General features: G+C 33.6%; 2 protein-coding genes across 3 annotated transcripts; both read left to right on the top strand.

Moving 5' to 3' along the window:
• The first annotated feature begins 912 nt into the window (after positions 1 to 912).
• LOC131359873 (T cell receptor beta chain MC.7.G5-like) lies at positions 913 to 21,792 on the top strand. The gene is made up of 10 exons (XM_058400047.1): positions 913 to 1,026; positions 1,214 to 1,507; positions 15,124 to 15,465; positions 15,568 to 15,591; positions 15,753 to 15,856; positions 17,407 to 17,509; positions 19,666 to 20,019; positions 20,449 to 20,460; positions 20,604 to 20,701; positions 21,091 to 21,792. The coding sequence occupies exons 1-10, from the start codon at positions 984 to 986 to the stop codon at positions 21,142 to 21,144; spliced, it is 1,428 nt and encodes a 475-aa protein (XP_058256030.1). The 5' UTR covers positions 913 to 983; the 3' UTR covers positions 21,145 to 21,792.
• LOC131359161 (M1-specific T cell receptor beta chain-like) lies at positions 7,873 to 16,429 on the top strand. 2 transcript variants are annotated; one of them, XM_058398814.1, is made up of 5 exons: positions 7,873 to 7,994; positions 15,124 to 15,465; positions 15,568 to 15,591; positions 15,753 to 15,856; positions 16,014 to 16,429. In XM_058398814.1, the coding sequence occupies exons 1-5, from the start codon at positions 7,928 to 7,930 to the stop codon at positions 16,029 to 16,031; spliced, it is 555 nt and encodes a 184-aa protein (XP_058254797.1). In that variant the 5' UTR covers positions 7,873 to 7,927; the 3' UTR covers positions 16,032 to 16,429. The 2 variants fall into 2 exon arrangements, with proteins under 2 accessions (XP_058254797.1, XP_058254798.1); XM_058398815.1 differs by lacking the exon at positions 7,873 to 7,994 and adding an exon at positions 8,052 to 8,405 and having other exon boundaries at positions 16,014 to 16,428.
• Positions 21,793 to 22,098: the final 306 nt, after the last annotated feature.

Genomic DNA, 22,098 nt, shown 5'->3' with positions numbered 1-22,098 from the left:
TGACTTCACATTTATTGTATTTTGCTGCACATATATATACTTAATCCTACATTTGTGTGCTTACCTTAAAAATCCTTTGTTCCGTATAATTTTGTGCTGTCTGTTTCTTACCAGTAGGGGGAGATCTGATCCTGAGAAAATTCACTCTCTATAAAATGCAAAATACACTTGACTACAAATTTGACCCTAGCCTGAGAATTGCACTATACTGAGAGGTTTTTATTCTTGATATTGTAATATATACAGCTTTAAGCTTTGAAATTGTAATATACATATATATATATATATGTGTAATCAGTTTTGCGTTTGTTTTTGTACACCCTCTACAACTTCACCTATTGAAGAAGTTATTTTCTCAAACTACATAAAACCTCAAATGTCACCTTGTGAGTTTTGTCATGTCATGAGATTAGTCTCCCATTCATTCTTCCCCCATCAATATATATGATGCTAAAAGACATGAACTATAATTACGGGCATGAATTTCATTTGCTGTTTTTGCACACCACATTTCAATACTGCCACCAACTGCTGCTATTACATAAGTGTATATATGTTTTATTTACAGTCCTCTTAGTTTTGCACAATGTAATGTATAATATACAGAATGTACACTGGTCAGCACTATTTTGTGCATCTGTGTATTTGTGTAGCACTTTATGTGGCTAGGACAACTTACTTTAAGTCCTTATAGCTCTGTGTTGTTCGATGTAGCTCTATATTGTTTTATGTAGCGCCATGGTCCTGGAGAAACTTAATTTCACTGTGTACTGCATCAGCTATATATAGTTAAAAAGACAATAAAATCTTCTTAACTTGACTGGACTTGACTTCAAACATATTCACTCAACATAAATAGCCTGAAATGAATATTCCTACATGAACATGGAGTCAGATCAGTATCACGTCTAAGCCAACTCCTCTCCATCCATGCAGTATCTGAGTCTGTGACTGAGGATGTTCAGAGAAGGCGTGAAGAGCTGATGAAAATGTTCTCACTGGGCTTGCTGGTGTTGCTGCTTCTGGGTACTTGTGCATGTGTGATTATTTAATATTTGTATTTATTTATTTATTACTGCTTAACTTGAGAATACAATTGAAATCTGTAGTTATAGACTAATAACACGATTTGTATTTTAAACTGTGCACAGATGATTCAAATAAATGTAAGGTCTTTTACTGTTAAACAAATTTCATCCTCTGTTTTGCACAGGTGAGACTTCAGCTCTACAATTACTCCAGGAAAAATCCTCAGTTTTAGCTGTTACTGGGAGTGCCATGTCTTTTCACTGCACTATAGAGGCAAAGTTTAGCATGAGCAGCTACACAATGCAGTGGTACAAGCAAGCTTATTACAGAGCACCTTTAGAGTTTCTAATGATGGAGTATGAGCAGGCCACAAAGAAAATGAATGTTGCCCTAAAGAAAGCTGAAAATAAATTCAGCCTGAACATTTCAGATTTGACGATGCAGGACAGTGCCATTTATTACTGTGCTGCCAGACACAGTGAAGCAGAAGTTAAGTTCAGTCTTACAAGAAACCTCATCTGATGTTGGTGATTTGTTAAGACATTTTAATTAGGAACTCAATGTCATATCTAAATGTCAGGTCTCTATTTGCTCCTGTTTCAAAGTTGTCGTGGCATCTGCCTTCACAGTGACCTATCATAAACACCATATCTCACACAATAATGTCAGAGATCATTTATATTCTACACATATATCCCTCAAATGAATAAAATACTGAAATAGATTTTTTAACTACAGCTTTCTGACAAATAGTAATGAGTGTCATCAATTTGTTAGCTTTGTCTCCACATTTGTGAGGCTTTTTGATTTGAAATTCAATTTAAATAATGTTATTTACATTTTGTTTCTAATTAACATATAAATAATCACAAACTGAATACATTATAATAGTATGACATTACTGCGTAAATATTTAACTGCATTTTTGATCTTTAACATTATTTTAATGTTATTAAAATATAACTGTGTTTTCTTTTACAAAATGTCTGTATTTATTACAGAGCCCCTGAATGGACATGGTGCACATTTGGGTTTCAGTGAAATTTATTTCTGTCATCTTTGGTCCCTTTTTTTCTGAAATTTGTAACTTAGAAATCAATATTTGCTGCACTGTGTTGAAGACATATGATCGACTGGTCAGAAATAGATAGAGAGATAGATAGATAGATAGATAGATAGATAGATAGATAGATAGATAGATAGATAGATAGATAGATAGATAGATAGATAGATAGATAGATAGATAGATAGATAGATAGATAGATAGTGTGTGTATGTCTGTCTGTCAGTCTCTGTGTGTTTGTGTGTAGTGCAGAAGGCTCTTCTAAAAAAGCTGTAATATTCACATTACTTTATAAATATAGTTTTTTTTTTGCTCTTAAATGAATTATTAAATGAACCAGTACAAACAATAAAATAATAAAAATGTTTATCAAATGCAATTTGCTTTTGCGTTCAAAACAGCACTCATGTATTGTATGTAATGTATTTATACTCTGTGTATATGGTAGAGAATGTAAAATATATGACTAATGATGAAGATAGATCTACTGCTGTGTGTTTTCAACAGATTAGTGATGTAATTTCCTGATAAAATGTATAAGTGAAGCAGAGAAACAGCCAGGCAATCAGTTGCATATCATGGAGCTGGCGTATGTCGGGTTTGCCTTCCTCATCATTGCAAGTATGACATTTCTGAATTAATGAAAAGGTTAAAAAAATCTGTGTTAAAGGAATTTTGAATGATGATTTTAGTGTATGTAACAGAATGTGCATTCTTTCCCTTACAGAATCATTACATGGAGTAAACATTACTCAAAATCCAGCTTTACTTTTGAAAAAAGGCGGTGAATCAGTGGAAATTGAATGTCAGCATGAAGACGTCACCCATTACTACATGTACTGGTACAGGCAGAGAAGTTTGGGTGAAATGGATATCACTATATCTTTAGGAAAAGATATGTCTCAAACAGTTTAACATTTAACGAGAGTAAATACTCTATGATCCGTACTGAGTTTGTACACACAATCCTGCAGCTAAAGGGACTAGATGTGGATGATTCAGCTGTGTACTTCTGTGCATCCAGTAGCACAGTGTTTTAGCAAAGTGACAAACAAGAACCATAACCTCAGCATTGACATCACCGAAGAGTCAAAGCATGCAGCTGATGGATGGAATTAAATTATTTATTTTCTATATTTTTCCATTTTCCTCCTTTCTCTTATAGCACAGGCTGGTAGAAATAAATATCCTGTAATTAGCAAAAATATAATCAACATAATTAATGAAATCTTGTGTTCATGTCTGATGTCTGTAAAGTCCTAATTGATTTTACTCTAAGATGGATAGGTGGTTACTAAGAGAAAGACTTTGTAATTACAGTGCTATAAAATGGATTAGAGATCATATGCTGACCTCTGCAGGATGAAATGAGGAAATAAGCAACACTTACAGTAAAGTACAGAAAGAATACATTAGCTAAATGATGCAGCTAAACTTACTAGTTTCTTAGTATAAGAAAATGAAAGGCTATTTAATCAAAACATTAAAAATATATATACTGCATATATTAATAATTGAAGTTATATATATACACAGGGTTGAGAAATAATGCATTATAATAGAAAACTTTTTGGGATCTTTCAGACTTTAGTCTTATACTTTCTACCATTTTATAATAAAAAATAAATGTTTTTATATTAGATAGAAAAATAATAAAGTATGTATATATATATATATATATATATATATATATATATATATATAAAGCCATAAACCAGAAAACAGGACCAAAAAACATAGTCATAAGCATAAGAACAATAACCAATAACTGTAAAAGGCTTGGAATCAAAAGACATGATTCTGGGTGTATATTTCCCACTTAACTCCTGTGAAGTAAGTCTTTATATTCTATGGCAGTGACAGGGCAACCGAATCCAATCATGTGCAATCAGAATGAAGGTGAACGTTACTGTGAGAGAGCTTGTGCTGGCTGTAGGGTCCTGTAGTCATGAGTGGCCATGTTTGTAGGCTGCTCTTTGGTCTGGGAGTTGCAGTTGGTGGCCATGTTTGTAGGCTGCTACATGTCAACTCATACTGGAAGCAACGTGATGCATTAATACAAGTGTTACAATGTACTTACACTGCATTAATGCAAACATTTATATTGTGTTCTTGTTATCTAATGTGGTAAATAATTTAAGGTAGGCTTAATATAAAGTGTAACCTTGGTTAAGTTTAGAGTTTTAAGTTTATATGATATGTCATTGTTTACAAAGGCAGCTACTCTATTTAAAAGAAGCAATCTTGATACTACAGAAAATTTCAACTCATGAAAAATCTGTAATCTTTGTAACTTTATGTTAATAATCTGAAGTGACTGCTGAGAAAATCAATCTGTGTATAGAATATGAGGAATAGTCCCTGATTTTGCTTAACTGAGAAACAGAACTGTTTTTGTAAATCCTAACTGATGCTTTTCTAGAAGTTTTTGTTTTTTTTTGTCCTGGACTTGTAATAGCTCCTTGGTCTTCAGGCTTCTGTTTGTTGAGCGATGCCTTCTAATAAATCTTGGGGCTTTTCATTAACAAGCTGTAATATAATGAAAACTTTGATAGCAGAGTGAAGCTGGGTCTTTTGATGCTAACCGAATGGGGGGGGGGGGTTGGGGTTCACAGCAAAAAGGGTGAATACTTTTGCAATCACAGCTTTCACATTTGTGCTTTGTTGCAGTTTTTGTCTGGCACTTTGGTGGAAGGGGTGGGGTGGCCCAGGAGGGTACAGATAAGGGTTAAGATATGCAGACTAAGGCTGTAAAAACAAAAATCTGTTCAGTGTATGTAGGTAAACTTATTTTTTGAGATTCATCAGGTATAATGGTACAATATTTTACTAAAAGGGCTGTGCGGCAAAGCTCAAAAAAAAAAATTATTGCACTAGAATAGCCTGGGAAATATGCATAGCAAGCATGCTCATGGCAAAATTCCAATTATGTCAATAACATGTGTTCCATATTGTTATGCCAAGTCCAACAGGCAAACATGCAAACCACAGTATATTTCACAGCTTTTTCAGCATTAGTAAATGAATGTTTGTAATATAAGTCTTCTGTGTCTCCATCTCCTGGTGTAGTTACAGTGAAGGCAGCAGTTCCTGCAGTTCCTCCAGTCATTTTTTGATACAGTTACAGGAGGAGGTGGGTGGGGGTTATGACACAGGAAGATTTTTTTTTTTGATACGACGCACCTGCTCGATTTCTTGGTACTCACAGAAATAGCAACATTCAGTTTAGATTACGCTGCTAGCTAAAACACCTGACAAAATTATAATAGTGCGCAAAGTCTACGATGAGAAATAAAGATAAAGCGAGGTGTGGGAGGGGTACGGGTGAGAAGCAGAAAACACAATTTCGTTTTTGTTTAATGTTTTAACACCGTGGGGACAGGGGGCCACAATGATACATTTCCATAGAGCCGCCGTACAAAAACCTCCCTGCGATTACTGTTAGTGTCAGTAGGTCCGAGAGCAGGAATATGTGCTTTATTTCACATCAATTTAAACCTCCAGACTCTACATATCATTTTCAATATGCAGCTTTCATTTTTGATTCCTTACTGAAGATTTTATTTTATTTTTGTCATCTTGGAAATTCACAATGTCGCAACTCGGCTTTTCATCATTTTTGTAGCGAGACATCACTTCAAACTTTGCACCAAAGTGTTTTTAATTTGGAAATCATTCTGGATTTGCCCTTTTTTTCACATTTCCTATTTTATCTTGGAATACTACAAGGACTTGATGCATATTTTGAAGCACTACTTTACAATGTGACACTGGCACTCAAGCATATTTTGGAGATGGAACAAAACTGACCGTTTTAGGTAAGTCCACTAGATTCTAATTTCAAGATGTAAATTGTGACTAGAATGTTTAGGTTTATGTTTATGATTTGGTAAATCTAGAATGCACTTTTCCTGAGCCACATCAGCCATAAGAAGGTTTATAAATGGATTTAGGCCAGGTTGTTAAAACTAGCATTTGACAGATCTAAGAAATTTGTTTGTACAAGTGTACTGTGCCAACGCTTATCAAGCATACTTTGGAGCTGGAACAAAACTCACAGTTTTAGGTAAGAAAGTTTTGGCCCCGTAATTGTCATCAATGTTTAGTTAATGGAAATACATGAAGTGGTTACACTACTTTGCTTTGATTTAATGGGTGAAGATTGCGTCTTCTACTATCTGTTCTCTATTTAATGTAATTTGTCAGTTAACCATAGCAGCACTGAGGAGAAATTATGTAGTCATATACATTTATAGAGTTGAGGAAAAAATTGCATTATAAAGATCTAGGAAATTTGTTTGCACATGTATACTGTGCCAATGCCAACCCAGCACACTTTGGAGCTGGAACAAAACTCACTGTTTTAGGTAAGCAAATTTCGTGCCTGAAATTTTAAAAAATGTTAAATTTATTTCACTGGTTATAAACATACAGAAGTATTCCAGATGTTAAGATTTAATAATATAATTTGAGTCCTTTTCTATGCTAGTGGTTCAAGTCTAGGCCAGTTTCTACAGCTAAAGTGTTGTTTCACTCAGCCATTGGAGCACCCAAGACATTTCTTAAAGTTAAAGTTAGAGTTGGTTTAGTTAGAAACTCTCAGAAACAGTGCAAATGTATGGGAAATTTGGTCATGCTAAGGTCACAGTATTAGCATTAGGGAGATGTAAGAAATTTGTTTACACAATCATACTGTGACAGCGGTTATCAAGCATACTTTGGAGATGGAACAAAATTAACCGTTTTAGGTAAGAATGTTTTGAACTTGTCCGAAAATGTAAAATTGCATTGCCAGTTGGAAATCTGAAGTGTTCATCTTTTAGACTTTGTTACAAAACATTGATTTGAGTTTGTTTGGAGACCATTCCTTTAAGTGAAAATGGCTACTGTTTAAGTTTGTAATGTTCTACATCTACAGCCTTAGGAGTACCCAGGATATGTTACAAATTTATTTATTTTTATTATATAAACACTAGAGAATTGAGGCAATAGTATGAACAACTAGCATTAGAAAGATCAGAAAAATCTGTTCGCACAATCATACTGTGATAACCGTGATCAAGCATACTTTGGAGATGGAACAAAACTCACAGTTTTAGGTAAGAAAGTTTTCATCTTAAAACTGTAGTAGCCATGATTTTATTTAACAACAAGGCTACTGTTTTTGAAAAATTTGATCCGGTCAGGTTGGCCTGATTAGCATTAAAGAAATCTGAGAAATTAGTTAATGCAATCAGACTGTGGCCTACACTGACCCAGCATACTTTGGAGATGGAACAAAACTCACAGTTTTAGGTAAGAAATTTTTTGTCTTAAAAACTGTAGCAACCAGGATTTTATTCAGCATACTATTTTTGAAAAATTTAGTCAGGTCAGGTTGACATGATTAGCATTAAAGAGATCTGGGAAATTAGTTAATGGAATTAGACTGTGACCAACAATAAGCCAGCATACTTTGGAGATGGAACAAAACTCACAGTTTTAGGTAAGAAAGTTTTTGTCTTAAAAACTGTAGCAACCAGGATTTTATTTAGCATTATGTCTACTATTTTTGAAAAATTTAATCGGGTCAGGTTGACATGATTAGCATTAAAAAGATCTGGGAAATTAGTTAATGCAATCAGACTGTGACCAACACTGAGCCAGCATACTTTGGAGATGGAACAAAACTCACAGTTTTAGGTAAGAAAGTGCTTTAACGTTCTTTAAAATTATGTGATTGAAAAAATGAAAAATCGACTTTTTAACAGCAGTATAAAAGTTTTATCTAATGGTATGCCTAACTGTAATTATACAAATAGTCAATAGAGCATATATGTAGACACACTTATTGACATGACAACCAAATGCTGTGCCAATTATCAAGCCTATTTCGGCAGCGGCACAAAATTAACCGTTCTTGGTAAGTATTGCTTGTATTTTGTTCAAAAAGTTTCTAGCCTTTCTTACTGTAGGTGTATACAAGTGGTATTACAAGAACTCTTTAGAGAAATCAGGTCAATCAGATCAGAAACCAAGCAATCCAGGTAGATTGTAAAGTTTGTGTATTTAAGTTATTTTAACCATATGAAATCCAGCTAATTTGTTGAAAAGACAACAACTGTTCCTACATAAGAAATATCAACTTAATCTATAATTCCTCTGAGCTCTTAAGGTTCACTGTGTTGATTAATGAAAACATGTGATGTGAAACGTGCAGTAAACAAAGAGTTAGACATGTAAAGCAGATGTAGATGTTTAAGATACAGCCATGAAACTATGTGCTCATATTCACAAGCATATTTTGGAGCAGGCACCAAACTCACCGTTTTAGGTAAGAAAAAATCCAATACAAAGTCCATATTGTGTACTTACTGTAAAAACAGGGCTAGATTGAGGGTCACATTCATTTTGGACAAAGTGTGGAAGTTTTTCAGTAGCTTAGTGTCAATGTGACGAAGAAAATTAAGAAAATTTGATTAAATTTGATTAAAAAAGCATGATTACGTTTTTTTGTTGAGGATGTAAAGTAATCTGAATTTTCTGGTTAAAAATTATAAAAGGGTTTTTTCTGGTAATAATATATTCTTTCTTTAATTAATTGTGTTAAAATTCTGTTCCAGTATCATATATCTATCTGTTATAGTGTACAATAATATTATAGTACAATTTGAAGCTCTATAGACATAAGTGGAGGTTTTTCAGTAGCTTAGTGTCAGTGTGACAACTACGACCCTGCTTACTTTGGCAGTGGAACTAAACTAACAGTCAGAGGTGAGAAAGCTATTGTATATATTGTATATATATTTTTAGCATGATATATAAAGAATTCAATTTCATTGAGACTTCACTGAGAATGTACAGAATTTATTTGAAAAGTGTGTTCATTTGTGTAGCATGTTTAGAAATGCTATGATGAGGAGAGAGCTTCTGTATAGATTTAATAAACTTGCTATAAATGTATATACCAGATATACATGTGCTGCACAAAGGGAATTAAGCTATAGGCAGATAATGGATGGTATGGGCTATTTGCCACATGATTGTTGGACAATTTCATTAGTGAGCTTGTACACTGTGCCTCTGGGACCAGTCAAGCTTACTTTGGTGGAGGAACCAAATTAACAGTTCTTGGTAAGAAATATGTTACATGTCATCTGCAATTACTCTGTAACATTAGCAGCATTTAGCTTTGCTGAATCGTGAAAAGATTAGGGCATAGAAAAAAATTCAGTCCTTAAGGAGATTTTTAGTAGCTTAGTGTCAGTGTGCTAACTACAACCCTGCTTACTTTGGCAGTGGAACTAAATTGACAGTCAGAGGTAAGAAAGCTTTATTATAAGATATATAAATTCAATGTTTCTATAAAGAGGTTATTCATTTGTGCAGTATTTTTAGAAAAGATATTATGAGAGGAGTGCTTCATTGTAGATTTCATAAAAATACACATGTTCAGCTCAAAAGAAACTAAGCAATAGGCAGATGATGGATGGTATGGACTATTTGGCACACGATGGTTGGGTACTTTCATTAGTGAATGTGTATACTGTGTCACTGGTGGTGCCAATCAAGCTTACTTCGGTGGAGGAACCAAGTTAACAGTTCTTGGTAAGAAATATAATGTTACTAATCAATTGTAATTACTCCTTAATTTAAGCACATTTAACTTTGCTGATCTGTAATAAGAAGGAAGGGTATAGGAGTTGGTAGTCCTTTTTTTGTGGCATAAAAAATATTCAGTGCTTAGGGAGTTTTTTAGTAGCTGAGTGTCAGTGTGACAGGCAACTATCCTGCTTACTTTGGTGGTGGAACCAAACTGACAGTCAGAGGTGAGACAGTTTCATTATATTTATTTAAAGGTATGATATATAAAGGATTCGGTTTCACTGAGACCATTTACTGTGTTCCCTGAAAGAGGTTGCTCATTTGAGATGCACTTTTTTTTTTATCTATAATTAAAAAGCTATTCTAAACGTTTTGTAAAAATCTACACATGATTTGCATGTGATGCACAAAAATAAGTAAACAATGGGAAAACAATAGCTTTCATAGACTATTTGGCACATGATAGTTGATTTCATAGGCACATTATAGTTGATAGGTGATTTCATTAGTGAAGCTTGTACGCTGTGGCTCTCAGGGCAATCCAGCTCATTTCGGTGGAGGAACCAAGTTAACAGTCCTTGGTAAGAAATAACATGTTACTTGTCAATTGCAATTGCTTTTTAATATCATTAGTATTTAGTTTTGGTGATCTGTGAAAAGAAAGAAGGATATATAGTCGGTAATTCATTTAGTGTAGTAAAAAAATATTCACTCGTTCAGGAGTTTTTCAGTAGCTTAGGATCAGTGTGACAAGCAGCTATCCTGCTTACTTTGGCAGTGGAACCAAACTGACAGTCAGAGGTGAGAAATATTTGTTAACTGTTTTAAAAAGCATGGTTAATGTTTTATTTTATTTTTTGAAAAAAAGATTTAAAAAAATAATTTGAGTAGAAGTTGTCTGATTTGCTGAACAAAATTTGTCATTTTAATGAACTTCTGTCCTCGTTGAAGACTATAGATATGCCACAAGCATGATATGCAAGTTATAAATATTATGCACATGAAAAATAAGCAAGCATTTGACAAATGATAGATTGTAGAGATTATCTAAAACATGATGGTTAGATGATTTCATTAGTGAGTGTGTACACTGTGCCTCTGGAGGCCGTGAAGCTTACTTTGGTGGAGGAACCAGGTTAACAGTTCTTGGTAAGAAATATCATGTTACTAATCAATAGCAATCAACTGTTTAATCTTATAAACATTGTGTTTTGAAGACCTGTTGATGTATTATTTAAAAACAGGCAAATCGTGAAGGGTTTTGTTAAAGAAAAATCATCAGGTTAGTTTGATCTACAGCACGTATTGTTCTAGAGCCGTTTCTTTCATAAGTGTTCACGTTGTGCAAAACAATCCAGCTTACTTTGGTGACGGGACGAAACTAACAGTTCTCGGTAAGAAATATGAACTTGCTCTATAGATTCACTATATTAAAGCTACTTACACTGTGCTTGGTTTAGTTCAAATGTCAGATATTGTAAAAGAAAACACTGCAATATTGAGTGTAATTCTCCAAGCTAAAGCACAGACATTAAAGATACAGCCTTGAAACTCTGTGCTCTGCTTCGCAAGCATATTTTGGAGCTGGCACCAAACTCACTGTTTTAGGTAAGAAAAAATGCTCATATATACACTGTATGTCTTCTTAAGAGCATGGAAATGATGTAGTTATATAATAGTAAAGCTACATTGAGGTTCACATTCAAAAAGAGTGGAGGTTTTTTAGTAGCTCAGTGTCAGTGTGACGACTACAGATCCTGCATACTTTGGCAGTGGAACTAAACTCACAGTTCTAGGTGAGAAAATATGATTTCTTCCTTGATTAACGCTTCATTTGATTTGTGAGGTTTATTAGAAGGCCTATATTTTAAAGGAATGTGAATAGATCTTTTTAGGATGAACTTAAATCATAATTATGTTGCTCTTCTAAGACTAAACTGGCATGCCATAGACATGAGGAACATTATAGTAAGGGTTCTGTGGAACAATTACAATTAAAAGTGCAGTGTAAATAGTTCAGTGTTAGCATCCATTCAAGCCTAAGTGCTACAGGCTGTTTTAATCTTACTGCTGTTCATTGTGAACACTCAGCCTGTATACTTTGGCCAGGGGACCAAACTCACAGTTCTCGGTAAGCTTTCTGTTTTATTCAGTCATTGTAATTGCTCTTGGGCAGTTTGATGTCAACTTACAATTCTTGGTAAGAAATATCAAATCTCTCTATTAATATCCTGAGCTAATAGAGCTTTAAGTGTGTGAGAAGTACATGGTGTGTTTGCTGTAAATGCCTACATGTAGAATACTAAGCAAAGTATAGATGGTAAAGATACAGCCTTGAAACTCTGTGCTCTGGTTTGCAAGCATATTTTGGAGCAGGCACCAAACTCACTGTTTTAGGTAAGGAAAAAACAAATCTATGTCTTATTTTATATTACAAGCCCTGATGATTTGTGCAGTTGTGTAATAGCAAAGTTATATATGTTTTGCAAACTGTGTGAGGGTTTTATAGTTGCTTAGTGTCAGTGTGACAGGCTACAATCAAGCATACTTTGGCAGTGGAACTAAACTCACAGTAAGAGGTGAGAAAGTTTGAATCAATGATTTATAGATATCATAGATCATAGGTAGAATCATAGATATGTCAAAGGTTTGATAATGCACTAAAAAATGATTAAATAGACAAATAGTTAATTGTGTGGAGTATTTGGAACATGATACCTGGTTGAATTCATTAGTGAGCTATTAGTGTATGCTGTGCCTCTGGGAGCCTTCAAGCTTACTTTGGTGGAGGGACCAAGTTAACAGTACTTGGTAAGAAATATCATGCTACTAAAGTCTATTAATCACTGTTTAATATGCTAATCATTCAGCTCTGGTGATCTGTAGTGGATTGTCTAACTATTTGATATTGGTTTGTAATTCCAAGTGGTGAATCTATACATCTGAAAAACTTAGCTGGCAGGTTGTGCTGCAATACAGTCTGTTACAGCTTCAGTGCAAACATTTTTGCTTCTCTTCTAATTGCGTTGCTAAAAGTAGAATAGTTTTAAGATAAATTAAACATTAGATTAACTGCCCTTCAAAATCTTGATTGTTGGTGTGTAGCAGCTCATGAGACTAGGTGCAGGTTTTATCTATAGCATGATATCAGTGTGAACTTCAACAACCCAGCATACTTTGGCAGTGGCACCAGACTTACAGTGATAGGTGAGAAATTCTTTTTTTTTTTTTAAAAAGTGCCTTTCAACAATAGATTTATTTGTTATTACTTTGACACTAACCTTTACTGCATTCTTTAAGGAATGAATATGTTAGAACTGGGCATATTGTGAATAAACATACAGTGTAGTATGTAAATGAAGAGCATTGATGTGAAAGGATTTTAGACTCACTGTTATAAGTAAGAGTTTCTAGATCCTTTGTGTTGACTTATGTTAAGTCTAAGAAGTAGAAGCTTTGTTTACCTCAGATTTATTGTATATCTCTTTATTATCTTTAAAGGCAGTTCCCTAAAAATCAACTCAGTATTCTCTGAATTAAATGAGGCACTTCAGGCCTTTGAAATGATCCAACTTATCCACCAGAACATGATTTTAAAGTTCTGTTACTTTAGAGTTATTTCTTTTTACTTAACATGTTAGAAAAAATTGCTTTTTTTAAAGAACGCAGGGGTTTAAAGAGTAGTGTAGATGGATAAAATAGACTACTAGGTCTAAGAGTCTATGAGAAGCAGGTTGTTTTACTCTTACTGAAATTCAGTGTGAACAACCAGCCTGCATACTTTGGCCAGGGGACTAAACTCACTGTTCTTGGTAAAGTAAAGCTCATCTCTTTGTTTCAAGCATTGCAATGGCTTTTAGATGCCTTTATGTTATGTTAGAGAAGTTGGTAAATACTTGAACCACAACAAAAATCATTAAAATTATAGTGGTACAGCAATGACTAAAATCACTGTAAATGTTCCGCTTTTTCGTGTATATAATTCAGCCAGTAGCTGAGAAATGAGCTTTGTTTATCAGTGTCTATAATGAATGCATAATATATTTAAAATCTTGGAGGCTGTTGTGCTAAAAGTTTTGTTTAAGAGAGTTTGTACAGGAGACTCTCACAAGCATTGTAGTTTCTTAGAAAATTGCTTGTGGTTTCCTGCCAAGGAGTCAGTTGGGTTCAACTGTAACATCAGATAAATTATCCAAGAAAGTACGATGCAAAAAGAGACATTGGTTGTGGCATTCATACAGTTGTTTCATATAAATGTAAACAGCAATCTGTAAACTATTATTCATTAGGTGATTGCCTAAATATTTTTATTCTGCTAGCTTCTGTTAAAGAAGTAGCAATAATCAATCTTATTAGTTATTATGAATTTGTAAAGTTATCAGTGCATTGTTTAGGGACATATTGTGTTTTCAAAGACTTTTTCCTCTGTGTGAACACCATGTTATTTTCCCTTAAATCAAAGGATTCTGAACAGAATGCTTATTTAGTATCAATAAAGTGCAAACAATCCAATTTCATAAACATGGCAACTATTTAAAAAATGAATCAAATTTGATGTAAATTTTCATACTTAATAAGCATATATATATATATATATATATATACATTCCAAGGCATAGAGGTATTTGTGCATAAGTGTGGAAGAAAATTGTCTAAAAATGCAGACAGAATGGTTAACATGGTTAAAAGGTTATTATTATTATAATAATTAATATATATAATTATAAATAATAATAATAATAATAATAATAATAATAATAATAATAATAAGACAGATAGCATGTCATACAAAAGCCTTTAAAAATGCTGTAACTGGACTGAGCATAACTGAGGCATGTATCTTTCCACAAATACTGTGCAGTTAACATTACCTAAATGGCCAGATATTAGTCACTTAATTTAAAAAAAACAAACATTGGAAGTGATAGTCAGTATGTTTGTCTCGTTTTTTGTTTACACAATTGAATGTACTGTACTACTGGATGAGGAAGGTAGTGGATGAAGTTAGGAAACAGTGTGTGACATCACATCTATAAAGCAAATTTCATATCTATAAGACAATTTTTTTCTTACTGATGTATTACTAAAATTAGAAATATTTTAAAATCTGTACTTTTTGTGTTTATTCAAGTAGATTTCATGTTGTACTGTACATACTATGCTTTTAGGCTTTTGTCTTTAAAATGTACAAAATGTGTATTCTCACAAAAACCTTGTCATCATAATGTTGATCAATTAATTCGCCGATACTTTCGCTGATTTTTCTTGGTAAATTACAACCTATGCAAATTGCCTCATGGATCCTTGGCTTGTATTTGCTGAAATTGTGTTAGTTAATGTAAGTGAAAATGTCACATTGTTACATAATGCTGGAACTGCCCTTTAATATTTTTGTCTTAAATCATGAACCTTAACCCTGACAGATGTTACATTCCTTGCATTTTCAGATAAAAATGTTAAAATCTCTGAGCCAGTGGTCAAGGTGCTAGATGTTTCAGAGAAGGAAGCATGTCAAAAGACAAATATCACACTGGTGTGTCTGGCTGAAAGTTTTTATCCTGACCATGTGGATGTGATCTGGACTGTTGACGGAGATAATCGTACCACAGATGTTAGCACAGACGAAGCTGCCATTCAAAACGATGAAACAAAATTTTACAGCATCTCCAGCAGACTGAACATCAATTACAAAAATGAGTGGACTAAAGGCAAAAAGTTCACTTGTACTGTCAGGTTCTACAATGGGAAAGAATACACAGAAAACAGTCACTTCATAACAGGACCAAAAAGTATTACTATTATTATTATTATTATTATTATTATTATTATATCATCTAAACACTAATATGTTTAAAACTTTGTCTGTTTATTGTGTTTGTTTGTTTTTTAAGTTGAGGGTGACGAGGAACGTACCGGTAAGATCTGTGACTGCACTACATGGCATATTGTATAAACGGATTATCTTCTTGATTCAAATTTTTATCTAAGCTAAAATACTGCTCTTTATTTAAATACATACACTATTTTGAATGCTTCTGAAACTATTTCAATCGTTTCCTCTTTCCTCTGAATTTAGAAAAGTATGTTCTATCAGTGAATACAACTATGCTGGCCTATGGCATGTTCATTGCCAAAAGCATTGCGTACGGCACATTCATCCTGTACATCATCAAGAGACAGGTAAAAAGCCTCCATTATTGCTACTGTATCATATTTACCTTTATTATGTTACTGTCCACACATTACACTATATTACACTAGGATATGTGCTAATACTATTAATTGCTTAACTTGAGAACAGTCATGTTGAAATACAGTCTAATTTTCTGTTGTACAGGGTTTTATTTCAAAGTAAAGGCAACGTGACTGGTTTGGACATGATGGAGAACTGCCATGTGGTCACGTGACAGAGGAGGATTTATATACAGTTTATACCAATACTGTAACAGCTAGTTTAGATACAAGCTCTGTATTTAAAAGCATGAAGATTTTTAACGCTTTGTTAATGCTGCCATACATTTGATTTTATTTTTGTTTCTTAAGCTTGATCTAACAACATTTTTATTAAATGTTTTTACTATAAATATTTTTACGCTGCACTTGTTCTTTCACTTGATGTATAAAACAAGACTTTTGTATGACCACATTCTTCGAGCTTGCTTGTAATGCTTCATTATAATGATTTTGGTATTAAAATAAAACATAATGGTATGATTTGACAAGTGATTATGTGAGTAACGGGTGATCACGTTTGAAAAATATGTGAAAGTGTAGTTCAATATGTTATGTAACAAGTAAATTGCACATGCAAATTCAAGCCAACAGATCATGAATAAAACTGTGTTCTACATAATCTTTTATCTTTAGTAGGCACATTAACCTGCTCATGGTGGATTGTGAGCCAGGTCAAAGAATGAGATGATGAGACCTCAGTACATTACAGGGCAGCATTTATACACATATACCAAGGGGTAATTTAGCATAGCCAATCAACTTACCTGCATGTTTTTGGATAGTAGGAGAATATCTGAGAATAGGAAAGAAACACACTTATGCATGTGGTGAAAATGCAAAATTCGTCTAGCAAATCTGAGGAAGCAACTTGACGTGTGCACCATCCATCCATGCAGTTTCTGTATTGCTTATCCTACACAGGATTGTAGGGAACAGAGGACACCAAGGACGGGCTGCTGACCCATCACACGGCACAATCACACACACACACACTTACATACATTCACACACTGCAGATCATTTTCGAGGTATCAGTAAGCCTAAAAAGCTTACTGATACTGATACTGAAGTCTTTGGACTGGGAGAGGAAACCAGAGTACCCGGAGGATTCCCCTGAAACACAGCATACTGGGCACACAGAGCACATGGGACAGTTGTGAGAAAAATCCACATGTACATTTTATTTGATTATTCACATCTAAATTTCCTGTGATTTTTTTTTGTGTGTGTAAGAGGCAGCAACAGCAATCTCTGACAAACAGCATCCCAACAAGCAACCCAACTAAGCCAGCTGATCATGCTATAAATAAAACTACAAGCCTTACAGAGGGCTTATTAAATGAAATAAAATTATCCAGAAAAATCATTTGGCACAAATCAGACCTAGTAGATACTATACCATTCAGTAAGGTTATACGAGGCCCCTCTTAGGTTGTACAGAGGAAAGCTTTGTCTTTTCCAGTCTCTAATAGACGAGGGGCCTCAAACACTGATAGCCATCAGTGCATTTAAGCTGTCGCAGTTTATGTCAGGCCTTATGTCAGTGTGCCAGCTTTGCCGACTTGAAATTTGGCCCGGGGACGAGACTAACAGTTCTAGGTGAGTAAGTTGTGTAAAAACCTCAAAGGATTATAATTATGTTCTTCATTGTCCTCTTGTATTCCCTTGTACTAAAAGCATTAACCTAGTTATAGTCGTAGTAATAAAGTAATAAAGTAGGTTTGTTCGGCAATTAAAAACCTCACCTGTAGTTTCACTTCAAAAATTCATGGATTAAAAAATAATTTTCATGACCTCCTTTGTAACATCTCTCACACAAATCTATCTGTGATATGGTTTACATGTACCGCCTGGGCAATGTGCCATACAGTATTTGTATCTCTTTTGGAAAACTAGTGATTAGCTATGCGATTAAAATCTACTGCTAAAATAATATAATATATAGTATATTTGCAAAATACACTTTAAGTTGTTTGCAGGTAATGAGTTCTTTAGAGAATTTGTAATTTGGTAATTTAATTAATGAGCTAGGAAAACCCCAGTAAAGCTTATTAATGCACATTTGGTTTCTGTCATGAGTTAAATCGACGTGTGCTAGTTACGCAAAATTGGAATTTGGACCAGGGACCAAACTAACAGTCCTGGGTAAGTTACTACTGCGCTAATATTTCTTAAATTCAGTGATCAAATAACAAGTACCCTATACCCAATACACATTCACAATGTGTAATGCAGTAGATGCTACAATTCATTAAAATACTGATAAAACATTTTAAACCAGCAAAATAATCTGTTCAAGATGAGAGTTGAAGTTTAGTAGCTCTACTTAGAGCTCAAATTACTTAATAGGTTTACATTGTTTTAATTATTAATCATCATTAATTAGCAAATATCATTAAAAATTTAGCTAATTAAGAATTAAGAATAATGTGTTAATGTAGCAATGAATTTTATTATTGACAATATAGTTTTATTTTCATCCAGTACACCACCCAAATATTCAAGTAATCAATAAGCAAGATATTAATACTTACCTAATAATTAAATATATATGACCAACATGTATATGCAGAAATTCTTGGCCCATCAGGAAAAAAAATTGTTTTGTTTGTGTGTAACATCTACGTCGTATATTACATATATTAGTTAGCATTCATAATGCTAATATCTAATTAGAAATGGCATTAATAAAGATTTTTCACATGTCCTTTTGTGCATAATGTAGGTTAACTAAAAGCTTTTGCTGTTTAAGTAACTTGAAACAATTTAAAACCACTCTGATTTTATATCAGGGCTCTCAAACGTAGCCTATATCTTTCGGCTTAAAACCTGTAACTGAGTTCATTAAGATTGTTTCCAGTTCTACTTTTCATATTGCAAATGATCTCTATTAATACTGTCAGAGGTCATGATACTGAATTAATTAATATATATTATTATTCAGTGCTATTTCATATATAGTCCCATCTGAAAGTATTAGATCGGCAAGGCCAATACGTTTGGTTTTGTGATACACTGAAATTTGGGTTTGAGATCTAAAAATGAATATGAAACGACATTTTCAGCTTTCTTTTCCTGGTATTTATATATCTAGATCTGTTAAACAACTTAGAACATGGCACCTATGTCAAATCATCCACTTTTGTGGGGAGCAAAAGTATTAATACCTATAGTCTTAAAGCAAATTCAAGTAAATAACACTTAATCCTGCATGTCTCTTCCTTGCAATAACTGGATTGTGGCAGAAAACCCCTAACAAATCTTCCACAGCTTAATTCAGTTGTTGTACTCATTTGGGTTAAAGTCTGGTGTTTGACTTGCCCAGTCTAAAATCTTCTACTGTTTTTTCCCTGATGAAGTCTACTGTTGTGTGGACAGTGTGTTTTGGGTCATTGTAATGTTGCCTGATGAAATTCCTGCTATTTAGATTACAAGCATTTCTTTGTAAGTAGTCAGAAAGACAAGAAACAAGAAACATGTCAGTCATGTGTTCCAATCATTTTGATCAGGAAATGAAAGCTGAAATTCCGATCTATTAGCTTATATTCCTACCCAAATGGCATTGTTGTTCCAAAACTTTTGGAGGCGGTTATAAGATTCACTCACAATCAGTCATTTCCTGCTGCACTAAAGAATAGCTCATGTATGCATTTATCATTATGAACAAGTAGGTCAAGTAGTAATATATTGCTTATTTTTGGACTTCAAAGTAAATTGTTAACTATTGTCTAAAACTTTTTTTCCTTTCCTCTAAGAACCCAACATGACCATCACGAGTCCAACTGTAACCATGCTGCCACCTTCTCCAAAAGAGCTCTGCAATGCCCAGGAAAAAAATACCAATGTAACTTTGGTGTGTTTAGCCACAGATTTTTATCCCGATCATGTTATCATTACTTGGCAAGTGAACACAAAAGAGAGAGATACTAATGTTGCAACAGACCATGTGGCCCAACAAAACCGAGGCTCAAGGTTTTACAGCATGTCCAGCAGACTGCATGTCAATCATGCTGAGTGGACCAATGTCAAGAACAATTTCACTTGCATCATTTCTTTCTACAATGGATATAAACACGAGAAGCTTGAAAACACCATCACATATTCACCAGGTACAAAATGTATAAAATAACCCTGAGACATAAACATCATGGTTCTCAATTTCATAAATGCATGGAGGTTCCATGACTGGGCCAGAATTTGCCATTGTAACTCTTACAAATTAAACATAAGATAATAAGAAAACTAAAGAAAATTGGCTGTATTTTGATCTTAAATGAGAAACGGTGTTAAAACTATCGGTGAGGGAAAAAAAATGGCACCCCCAATTGGTAAGGCAATGTTCTGTTTTCATTAACATAGTAAACAGATCGGTTTCTGTGCTGTTGATTCAGTTGTGGTAGGGCATTAATAACATCTCCAAGGAGAAACTGAAGGCCTGTAGGCATGAAGTTGGGAACCCATAGTTCTGTTTCTTAAAAAATACTTGGTTCAATATGAGATGCTTTAATTTATGTTGTTTTATTTTGTTTGTTTTTCAGGCAAAATACCAGGTGAGTTGAAGTGAATTTCCAGGATATTTCATGAGTTTATATTAAGAATGTACAGTAAAGGGGAAAGCAGCACTGATTCTAAATGTTTATGTTGTTGTTTTTTTCTGGTAATAAAACTGATATTTGACTATTTGTGATTTTAGTGAGGGTGTATGTCACAGTACAGTTTGGCTACTTGCTGTTTATTTTCAAAAGTCTCCTGTATGCTGTTTTGGTCAGCATTTTGGTGTGGATGTGCAAGGTACAAAACCACATAGTCACAAACACAATGTTGTCTCTATAGTAAATTGATTAAAGATAGTACTTACACATATACAGTACATATTATATAACATAATTATATATCTTGGCGGCACACATAACTTACCATATAACCACATTTCTAAAGGATGTAATCACGTTGACAGTAGTATGCTTCTAACATATGTGGAATTAATGATAAATACATTTAACTAACACTGATTAATATATAATTAATGTACTGATGTTCATAAAATACCCATAAATGAATATCAAAGTGTCATAATTTAATATAACCATTAAGGATAATAATAAAGTTGCAGCAAATTGTTTGGATTTTTGCTTGTTTAGATTTTGGTATTTAATTAAGCATGTATATTTTCCCTGCAGGCTACAAAAGAGAAGACACTGGTGACAGAAAATGGAGACATTATGATTAACTAAGTAATATTCAGCAAATATGCCTATAAATAAAACTTTCAAGCACAGTCGCAAATTACAAAATTATGAGCTAATGTATGTGATTGTATTTGCATTCTTCAGCTTTACTAGATTTAATTTTAGAGCATTAGTTATATGTAATAGTATGTGCTAATATATCCTGTATGGCTGTACAACTATACCATGCAATCTTTTCATTATTTGCTGTATATTTCTTAGCATACAATACCATTTTTCCTTTACATTATTTAGCAGATTAGTTACTATACAACAGTCCATGAGTTTCCTCATTAATAAGTCATAAGTAACATTAACAAAGTATTTAACAGTTATATTTGATCTTTTTTTAAGTCCACAGTGTTGAACAAGTTATTTAATGTTTGCAATGTTGTTTTAATGTTAAAAAGTAAATGTTGTATGTCTTAGTTAGTCATCATTAGGAACTGTAGTATCATTTTTGCTCCTTTGTACGGAATTATTTTTAGTCATTGATTGAATAAAGAGTAGACAGTGCTTTTTAACATTTAACAGCATTGATAAATACATGTGTTAACTTACTTTGTTGCTTTTATAGCCATTACAATATGTAGATATTAACTTGTGCAGTAATTAACATAATGTAAAAATTCATAATGTAAAAATTTTTCTTAGAGAAAAATAAAGTGATTAAAACTGCTCTCTGCCCACAGTTTCTTTCTACTATTGTGCTGCTCCCATATACAGTAAATGAATGTTTTAATGAAAACAACTGTTTTGTTGCACTGCATAATGGCTTCTCAGAAATATCAGAAGCATTTCTACTAAGCCTTGTATTTCTATAAAGTCTGTAGGTTTGAAAGTGTGTAGGTGTCTTCCATGGCTCATATCTGAATTTTTCCAGTTTAGCATAAAGACTATTGATGCTGTTTGATTGGTACATACTCAGTACGATGCATGACTAATGGAAATGTATAATTC

The sequence above is a fragment of the Hemibagrus wyckioides genome, linkage group LG09 (genome assembly GCF_019097595.1).
Source record: "Hemibagrus wyckioides isolate EC202008001 linkage group LG09, SWU_Hwy_1.0, whole genome shotgun sequence".
NCBI classification, from domain to species: Eukaryota; Metazoa; Chordata; class Actinopteri; order Siluriformes; family Bagridae; genus Hemibagrus; species Hemibagrus wyckioides.
The sequence above is the reverse complement of the archived record's forward strand: the minus strand, read 5'-3'. Positions and strand labels throughout refer to the sequence as shown.

Coding starts and splice junctions, on each gene's coding strand:
- LOC131359873 (XM_058400047.1), top strand. CDS start 984: ATGAAAATGTTCTCACTGGGCTTGCTGGTGTTGCTGCTTCTGG. Junction 1,027..1,213: donor GCTGGTGTTGCTGCTTCTGG/GTACTTGTGCAT, acceptor TGTTTTGCACAG/GTGAGACTTCAGCTCTACAA. Junction 17,510..19,665: donor GACGAGACTAACAGTTCTAG/GTGAGTAAGTTG, acceptor CTTTCCTCTAAG/AACCCAACATGACCATCACG.
- LOC131359161 (XM_058398814.1), top strand. CDS start 7,928: ATGACAACCAAATGCTGTGCCAATTATCAAGCCTATTTCGGCAGCGGC. Junction 7,995..15,123: donor CACAAAATTAACCGTTCTTG/GTAAGTATTGCT, acceptor TTGCATTTTCAG/ATAAAAATGTTAAAATCTCT. Junction 15,592..15,752: donor GGGTGACGAGGAACGTACCG/GTAAGATCTGTG, acceptor CTCTGAATTTAG/AAAAGTATGTTCTATCAGTG.